A 9,279-nucleotide genomic window follows, 5' to 3' on the forward strand; every position below is an offset into this window, starting at 1 on the left:
AAACTTCTTTTTGACACGCTGAAGTTTGAAATATGTCAACAACAAAAAACATTTGCTAATATAAAATTAATAAATTTTATTATAACCTTCTTTATTTTCTTATTATAACCTTTTAATACATTTCATTTTATCCAATAATAAAATTTATAAATTAAACTTGATGTGGAAACAAATAGTGGAACAAATATCTCACTTGTCCACACACCAACTGACCATAAAAACAATAATTTTTAATAAAAAAATTGACAAGACAAACATTCACTAAATTGACCTTCAAGTTCAACAACTTCAAATTAACTAGTCTCAAGACAAAAGAATTTAACACCACACCCCTCCCTCTCATAACAAAAGTAAACGCACATTCCTCATCATCACTTCTTGTATTCTAGTACAACAATACATCAATATCCTTTATTTTAGATCGTGTGGTTAATTTCGTTTCCCTTTTCTTAAATTCCCAGAAAACTTTTGTTCTGTTTCAACCGTCTCAAACTCTACGTGAACCAATTCTGATTCTGTTTCTTTATTGTTTCCAACCATACAAATTTTCCCTCTTTCTGTTTTCTCTCACTCTCTTTTCGATTCATTTAAATTTTATACCAACTTTTCGTTTCATCTTCATGTTCTGTTTGTTTCCCCTGTTTTGTTTTTCTCTCTGTGTTAAATTGAATTGAACCGATGTTTTGGTTCCTCCAAAATTAAAAACTTTGGAGGAATTTGAGAATTGGGTTGTGATTTTATGCCAATTAGATCAAATGGGTTTGTGTCAAGTTTGTAGATTTTCCTGAATTTAGGGTTGAATTTTTCAATTTTTTTTTGGAGGAGTATTGTTGTTGATGGTGATGGATACTGTGTCTAAGAAGGATGGTGTTAATGGGTGTGTCAAGAAGCCTCTGGCTGTGGCTGTGGCTGTGGCTTCTTTGGAAATGGATCGTAAACAGGATGAAGATCGTGTAAATGGAAAAAATGATAGTGATTCGAATTCTTTGTCGACACTCCCCAGAAAAGGAGGAATGTCACGGAAATTGAATAAGAGTAAGACAAGTAGGAGAGTGCAGTGGAATGATATGATTGGAAACAAGCTTGTTGAAGTGTTGGAATATGAACCAAGGTAAATTTTTGTCTGGTTCATTACAGTTTTGTACTAATTGTTTCTTTTCAATTCTAATGTTTTTTGTTGTTGTTATCTTTTCATTGTTTCCAAATGTTTTACATGCTATGCCTGAAACTTCAATTATATCAACTGTTATTACTTGTTGTTAGTTTGTGACCAAAACTCATTTGAACCATACTATACTAGAAAGGGAGGGAGGAAAAGGAGTTGATATAGGTTTGTTTTCCTTATTATTTTTTTAAATTATTACCTGTGTGGATGTGTCGGTATGAGTGTCATGTCTGGTGTCTGTGTGTGCTTCATAGATCTCAAAGGGTTTTGAAGGTAAAGGTTTTGATTTTTTGAAGGATAGGCTTGTGATACATATAAGCTCTGAGTGGATTCTGAAGGAACTGATAGTGCAACTAATTAAATTGAGGGAGGGTGTGATTCATATTGTAAAGACAAGATGTTAGGAGAAAAAGAACTTCAGTAGTGTACGGAGAAACGGAAATAAAACTCAATGTATTTGTTAAAATTGGTAAACCTTAGATTATGATTGAAACTATGGGAGAGAACAAGAGCAGAAGCAAACCAGGGGATAGCCTTTACGATGATTCAGAAATTTTGACGGTTCAATCACAATTCTGTCGCAGTTCGAGCAGTTTATAGAGGTTGCGCCATGATCCAAAGATTTCACCGGTTAGATGTTCAGTTTTAAGAATATTGATTGGAAGATGCCCTAGAGGCTAGAAGCAACCTGACTTGGGGTGACCAATGCAAAACTTTTTAGTATAACATAACAAATTTCATTGATTCTTTTTTCTTTGATAGTCGAAGCTTTCATGTCTTCTTGCGGAATGCTATCGTGTCAACTAACTTTTGGAATGCAATACACCTTATGATTGATTCATTTCCTACAATGTCAATGTTTTTAAAAGTGGTAAACTTACATTTGATCGCCCTATTGTGTGTGCAGTGATGATAGTGACTCGGAGGATGACGACTCTTGTCTCTGCTCATTAATGTAGAGAGGATCCTGATAACCTGTCTCAAACTGAGTAGATCGAGGGGAAACATTATTAAGGCTGCTAGAGCCTGAATTTGACGCGCTAATATAATGATTAGTACCTACTCTCCAATAACCAAGACAAACATCTCATTGTGATTGCCATTGTTTGGATCTAGTTCCTCTGATCAGGTTTTGACAATTTCTTAGGTGGAATCCGTGCCAGTTCTCTACGAAGATCAAACTAAACACGCGGCATCCGTCAATTTTGATTAAGACTGTGCTGATAGGAGCACGGCTTCCATGTATAAAAACTAAATGAGCATTTTCATGCTTCTCTAAGTATTTGACATTCAATTGCTGTTCATGCTGTAAATGGTAGAGGTGGTACCTCGGACTTTTTTCTGTTTATTATTTTCCTAGTCACTCAATATACAGAATGAATTTTAATGACAAGCACTTGTACTCGTGTAATTCTGCTACAAGGGTTCTTTGGTTCTGTCTGTTCCATTGCTGTAGAATCAGCTTGTGCTAATGGAGTTTATACAGTTATACTTTTCAAATATCAACCTATTTTTTCTAAGATTGTCTACAGAAAAAACCACTTTTAACTATTTCAAAGATTGCTTAGTAGCTCCATAACACCGACACCTCTGAAAATGGGTGTGTCAGTGTTTTGTCGAACATTGACACCGACACTTGTAATTACGTTCAACTTATTCGTATTTTCCAAATTATTACTAATCTTGATGTATCAATGTCGTGTCCGTGTCAAATGTTTCGTAGTCTAGTAGTAGAATATATGTAAAGATAAAAATGTATCAATATGAGCATGAGATTTGAGAACACCTCAAATTGCATAGCTGCAACATGAAGATAAAACATCAACAAACACACTCTCCTTTGATTTGATTACAACATAACCCGTTCACAAACCCAAAACAAAACAATTACATGCACAAATTAGACACACATACAACCAAATCATCCTGACAAACTATTTTCTTAATGAATAATCAATCATCAAAAACCTAAAAAATTGACACTTTATATTGTTCTTCACCAATTAATATTCTCTAAGTTTCTGTTTCTTCAATCACTCTGCTGTATCATTGACAACGAATTGTACTGGAAACATTATAGTTAGGAGAAACCAGCCAGTTTGAAAGACTAGCATCAACCGCAATTTCTTTCAACAAAGGCTTTGACTGAAGATCATTTGATTCCAAAATACAAGGTGAGACTAAAGGCAGCATGCTTGTATTTTCCTCCGATGGAGCATTTTCCTTTCTCCTGTTTTTATTTGATATAACTTTTGCTTTGATTGCTTTCCACTGAGTTAGATTCTCCACCGGAAGCAGAACAGAATTCATGTTCATGCTCCTCTCTCGTCCACTCGAATTCGATTTCACCTCAGCGTCGTTTGAAGCAAGTGCCTTCTGATTCTTCATCCCATTTTCATCACATACTTCATCATCACCATAATTCTCGCAACTTTCATAGCCCTCATCATCATCATCATCATCCCAATCATACTCTTCATCAAACTCATCATCAATATCAGACTCCTCATATACCATCTCATCCTCTTCATCCTGATCATAACCACAGTTATAATATCTATGATTCGACGGGTATCGAATTACCTCAGCTTCAGATCCATCTCCCAAAACCCTTCCCTCTGATTTCACATCAATGTCCTTATTTTCTTCTTCCTCGTTCTCCAACACCTGATAAGAACTAGGGTTCGCCTCATATATCTGTAAATTCAAGTTAAAACTAACTTTCTTCTTCTTCTTGGCTTTAACACCACTCTTCTCCTTCTCTTGATCTCTACCTCTAACAGATAAAATAAAGAATCAATCTTTATATCGATACATTCAAGAAAATGAAAAGACAAATAAATACAAACCTGGGTTCAGAATAAGGGATAATCGCTTTTTCTGTTATAGCAAGAACTTCATAGTTTCCATATTTCTGCAAAAAGATAACATTTTTATTACTGAATTAGTAAAAATCAAGAGAAGTTGAAAATGGGTGGTTTTGTTATAGACTTACTTGGCTTTCTCGAGCTAGGACTTTGTAGAGAGTCTTTCTGCGTTTTCTTTTAGTGGATAAACCAAAACACTGAAGAAAACAACCCATGTTCTTTCTTTCTTTCGCTGTTGGAAAGAGAAGAAAGAATGTTTACGAAGTCGTTGCTAATTAAGAGTAATTAAAGAAAGTGATATGAATGCAACCAGAGAGAGAGTGTGTGGAGGAACATGTGAGAAGTTTTAAAGCCGTTTGGCTCCAACAAGTTACTGTTTTTGTTTGAAAAATGCTAACGTTAGACTTTTAATGATGGTTGTGTTGTTGTGGGCGCAACAAATTTTTTATTCGTTTTGTGTGAGGGGAATAAGGTTCAGATCTGAAAATCTTTGCTCTCTTCTATTTGAATATTTGTCTTATCTTTTTCTTTTAATAAAAATAATGATTTTATGGAATTATTTATTTTTACATATGCAATAGAATGGTGGATTTTTTAGAAAATAATTTTAGTTTTAAACAATTAATTAATAATCAAAATTTATTTTACTCTCAAATACTCTATTTTAGAAAATATATACATTTAGAAAGTGATATCTCATCACACCCCTTAATTCTTTAAGTCACCTGGCGAAATTCCAATTATGTTTCCTAGATGCACATTCGAAAGCAACTTTTTTTTTAAAAAAAAAATTAATTTTTTCCGTAGGTACATATACGGAACATGCTAAAAACAAAGTGTTTCGTAGATGTACTTGCGGAACATTCTGCTATATATAAAATCACCTGCATTTCACTCATAAACTCCAATTTTTATAACAAAAATGGAACATTAAAGTAATGCAATGTAAAGACAACGAAATATAGTACACCAAAATAATACATCGTATAAATCATCAGTCATAATGTCAAATACATAATCAAAATAAAAATACATAAATGAAATAAAAATAAAGACATCAAAAAAATCTCTGGCATCACCAATGTGTGTGTCGGATAGGGGTGGCAAACGGGCATGCCTGCACCGTTTAGGCCCGCCCCGCAAAAGCCCGCGAAAAAACGGGGCGCGGCGGGGATATTAGAGAGTGCGGGTCTAAAACCTTCTCCCGCCCCGCAAAAAAATGAGTGCGGGGCGGGGAAAACCCGCGGACATTGAATTTTTTAGGCCTAAAAATAGTAAAATTGTATGAAAAAACTCATGCCCGCAAAAGCCCGTAAAAAAACGGGGCGGGGCGGGGCGGGGACACTAAAGGGAGCGGGCCTAAAACCTCCCCCCGCCCCGCAAAAAAGTGCGGGTAAAACGGGCTTTTACCGTAGGCCGGGCCCGTTTTGCCACCCCTAGTGTCGGACATCATCCCCCGCCACTCCTCTGCCTCTAGCCCCGCCTCTGCATCCATCACGACGTCTGTTGCCTACTCTGCCTCTACCGTCAAGTGCCCCACCTGTCCTAGCACGATGTCGATGGTACAAAAATGTCTCCTCTGCGATCTTAATGATACCATCCACTACACGTCTGCCATCAAACCTCTCAAGGAAGAAACCATCGGCAATACCTGCCTGTGCCATGACAGCTATTTGACGACACCGTTGAAGAACATCGTCAGTGTGATCCAATTGAGACTGATAAGTCTGCAAAATCTCCTAATTGGCTTGTCTAGGTGGTGATCTCGGTGTAGTGGGAATCATGTATGATTGTGACACCTTGTAGTACCAGGTGATGTGTCGTCAACGCAGCTCCAATCTACCTCTAATCTGGTCGCCCGAGCCTCGTCAGAAACCATGTGATTCTCAAAGTCTGCAAAGACATCATCTAGCTGCCGACGGGTCATGGCGATAGGAGCGGAGACAGAAGGGTGGCAAGGTATCATCTGCTGGTAGCCGAACTGCCGCATGACGCGCTCCGGAAGATAACGAACAATGATGGTCGAACTGAAAGCCAACCATCCAGAATATAGTGCGATCTCATCAAACGAAATTGTCTCATAGTGATTAGCATTGTAGTCGTATCGGACGTCCTCAGCACCAATGCGGTCAAGATAGCGCCTGTAAGGATCCGGCACCTGTTTCCCTCTAAGGGGGTGAAGGCTCTAGCACGCGGCATGACCCAGTGTACTCCGGCACCTCTCCCCAGCCAATAATGTTTGGCAAGTACTGTAATATCCAAACCTGAAAAAAAAAGCACGGGGATCAAACATATTATCACAAATATATAACAAAATTTGATAAAAAGTATAAGGATGAAAGATTGTTACCACTAAAAGGGTACAACCGTCAGCCACAGTCCTTTCCTTCCACAAGCATCTCTCTCTGAGTCTATGGTAGTTGTATGTAATATCCCGATATTTTATACGCGATACATATTTATCATTTTACAAAAAAAAATTAGTGAATAATTTATTTTATGCGTATATTTACATCTTAATTAAGTATTATTATCAATTTATTCTAGCTATTTGTTTCAATCCTTCTAATATAATTATTTTGATAACTCGATAATATTAAAATTATTATTCTTATACCTCCTTTATTTAGTTAATTTTATAAATATATTGATTATATTTAATAATTAATATTATTATATTTGTTATTCTATTATTTTTATAATTAAAGAATTTTAATGTGAATTTTTTTTAATTAAAAATAAAATGATGAGGTGGAGTTTTAAAAAGAAAGAAAAAAAAAACAAAACGAATAAAAAAAAATATAGGAGAAAGAATGAGACGTGAGGAGTTAAGAAAAATTACTTATTGGTAATAGTTACTACCTCCGTTCCTATATATAAGAGACATTTCATTTTTTAGGTTCATTGAATAATCAATGTATCTGATATGTATATTGACTAGATACATTAATTATTCAATGAATCTAAAAAGTGAATTGTCTCTTATATAAAGGAACAGAGGTAGTATTAAATATTAATCCATAATAATAATAATATTATGAAATTAGATTAGGTCAAATTTTTCTCTCTCTTCCTATTTACAAGTTGAATAAGTCCTTCCACTAACTCAATACTCTTGGCTCCTAATTTTTAAAATTACACGATGTTTCATTTTTTCTCAACTTCCATCTCTAAACCTCCATAGAGTTCGCATATAAACCTTTTACCGAACAAAAATAAATGTATATTTGGCGTTAAAATATTTTTATCCTTGTTGTTCATCATCAACATTTTGCTTATCTCGTTTTGTGGCTGCTGTGAGAATATCAATTGAAGTGGTGTCAATGAAAACATTAAGGTAAGGGTTTTTTCTCATGTAACTCTAAATTAGACTTGAATTAGATCTTAGGTAGATATTATATATATATATATATATATATATATATATATATATATATATATATATATATATATATATATATATATATATATATATATATATATATATATATATATATATATATATATATATATATATATATATATATATATATATATTTCAATGTTTTAGAGATTTAAATTAAAACTCTAATCGAAAAATAGATATGGATCTTTGTTTAATTAATTTTGTGTTTAGAAGCATATAGGTGCATTTTTGTATGTGTTGCTAAACACCATAGGCTAATCAAATAGTTCTAGGATAGTAATAAGAGAGGGTAGTACAATTGTGTGGTTGTAAATATTATAGACTTCACTCGATTTATATTGTGTGGTTGTAAATATTATAGGTTTCACGTGATTTATATATAGTCATTTGGTTAGCTAAATTGAAATGAATATGCATGTTAGAAATTAGCATTTTGTTCTAGAAATTTCAACTAGAATGGAAAGTCATGTCCTGTGAAAGTAAATATTATTAAAGCAAGTTTTTTAAAATTAAATTAGTGTAATATATCTAAAGTTAGTAAATTAAGTGGCATCGGTCGTTATTAAAATCTGTCTTGCTAGTTACTTGAAATGTATGTCTGATAGTGTAAATAATTTAGTGTATACCTATTGTTGTAGCTAGATGCTTTTGAATGCATGTGTATTAATATACAAATGTGGTACATAATTATTGTGTGTGTGGTTATTGTAAGTCAATGATCAATAAATACATATGTTGTAATGTGAATTATCATCAGGATAAATATCTATGACATAGTGAATATTATGGCGGAAAAGGAAAATCTTACATACACATGAATATGAATGAATATTGTGTTATATTTTTGTTGCCTTAGTGGCGGGTAGAATTTCTGTGTGGATGCCTTAGTGGCGGGTAATTATAATTATATTTGTCATCATGCATGGCATGACATGGCATATGCATTTTGTGTGGTGCCTTAGTGGCGGGTTATTTTCCTCATTGATATGAGATGAATTCTTTGTGGTGCCTTAGTGGCGGGCTGAAATATCCGGATCATATAGTTTAAGAGCATTCATATTTTGCATATGACCGACATAACATGGATGGTTGATAGTTATGATTTTCTTGAACGTGTATCCCGTCTCAAGTTGACCGTGTTGTTGTTAGTATCGTTGATGAGTACTCTTATTAAATTTTCTTGAACATGACATATGTATTTATATTTGTCTGATTTTTAATTCTTGTTTGGTTTAGTTTGACATGAGTGACTGACCCTTACAACAATATTTTAGGTATGGATGCAGGACTTCAAAGTGAGTGATGTTGTCTGATGTGTGATCGTGGGGAAAAAGGGATTTTCTTTTAAGCAATATTATGTAGTAATTAAATCGTCCGCATTAAATTTTGAAGTTATTTATTTATTATTTTTTTTATGTAATTAGAAGTGCGGTTTTTCGCTTAGGAATTTGGATTGAAGTTGAATGTATTTCATTTTAAACCATTTTACTTTCGTTTAAACAAGTATAATTGATAATTTCTAAGTCATATCTTGGATGAAAATCCGGGACGTTACAATTGGTATCAGAGCAATAATCCTCGGACAAATATTTTGGGTTGGGATGAATGTGTGTGACGCTTGCTTTGAATTATGTGTGAATGTTTTGATGTCCTTGTTTTAGACTTGCTATTAATTGTCTCTTTATTACTAAGATGATCAATAGTTATTTGTAGTCATAGTATGCCTTGATTTGTAATCATGTGATCTATGTGTTTGTTATTGTGTTTATGTTTTATAGTTGTAAATATAAAAATGTTTGTTATTGTCTATTTATTTTAATATTTTAGAATATGTAATTTTG

The 9,279-nt window shown here is 33.9% G+C and overlaps 2 protein-coding genes across 3 annotated transcripts; one reads left to right on the forward strand and one right to left on the reverse strand.

Moving 5' to 3' along the window:
* Positions 1-312: 312 nt before the first annotated feature.
* Positions 313-2,874, forward strand: LOC131625762 (uncharacterized). The gene is made up of 2 exons (XM_058896601.1): positions 313-1,111; positions 2,073-2,874. The coding sequence occupies exons 1-2, from the start codon at positions 837-839 to the stop codon at positions 2,122-2,124; spliced, it is 327 nt and encodes a 108-aa protein (XP_058752584.1). The 5' UTR covers positions 313-836; the 3' UTR covers positions 2,125-2,874.
* Positions 2,875-2,940: 66 nt separating this feature from the next.
* On the reverse strand, positions 2,941-4,485 carry LOC131625761 (uncharacterized). 2 transcript variants are annotated; one of them, XM_058896600.1, is made up of 3 exons: positions 4,161-4,485; positions 4,015-4,079; positions 2,941-3,935 (listed from the first exon to the last, which is right to left on the reverse strand). In XM_058896600.1, the coding sequence occupies exons 1-3, from the start codon at positions 4,245-4,247 to the stop codon at positions 3,212-3,214; spliced, it is 876 nt and encodes a 291-aa protein (XP_058752583.1). In that variant the 5' UTR covers positions 4,248-4,485; the 3' UTR covers positions 2,941-3,211. The 2 variants fall into 2 exon arrangements, with proteins under 2 accessions (XP_058752583.1, XP_058752582.1); XM_058896599.1 differs by having other exon boundaries at positions 2,941-3,941; positions 4,161-4,477.
* Between the last annotated feature and the right edge of the window lie 4,794 nt (positions 4,486-9,279).

This window comes from Vicia villosa, unplaced genomic scaffold, assembly GCF_029867415.1.
Source record: "Vicia villosa cultivar HV-30 ecotype Madison, WI unplaced genomic scaffold, Vvil1.0 ctg.000236F_1_1_1, whole genome shotgun sequence".
NCBI classification, from domain to species: domain Eukaryota; kingdom Viridiplantae; phylum Streptophyta; class Magnoliopsida; order Fabales; family Fabaceae; genus Vicia; species Vicia villosa.

Excerpts from the sequence above, each read along its gene's own strand:
- LOC131625762 (XM_058896601.1), top strand. The coding sequence starts at position 837 with ATGGTGATGGATACTGTGTCTAAGAAGGATGGTGTTAATGGGTGTGTC. Across the intron at positions 1,112-2,072 it reads GTGTTGGAATATGAACCAAG|TGATGATAGTGACTCGGAGG; the intron begins GTAAATTTTTGT and ends TTGTGTGTGCAG.
- LOC131625761 (XM_058896599.1), bottom strand. The coding sequence starts at position 4,247 with ATGGGTTGTTTTCTTCAGTGTTTTGGTTTATCCACTAAAAGAAAACGC. Across the intron at positions 4,080-4,160 it reads TCCTAGCTCGAGAAAGCCAA|AAATATGGAAACTATGAAGT; the intron begins GTAAGTCTATAA and ends ATCTTTTTGCAG. Across the intron at positions 3,942-4,014 it reads ATCCCTTATTCTGAACCCAG|AGGTAGAGATCAAGAGAAGG; the intron begins GTTTGTATTTAT and ends TTTATCTGTTAG.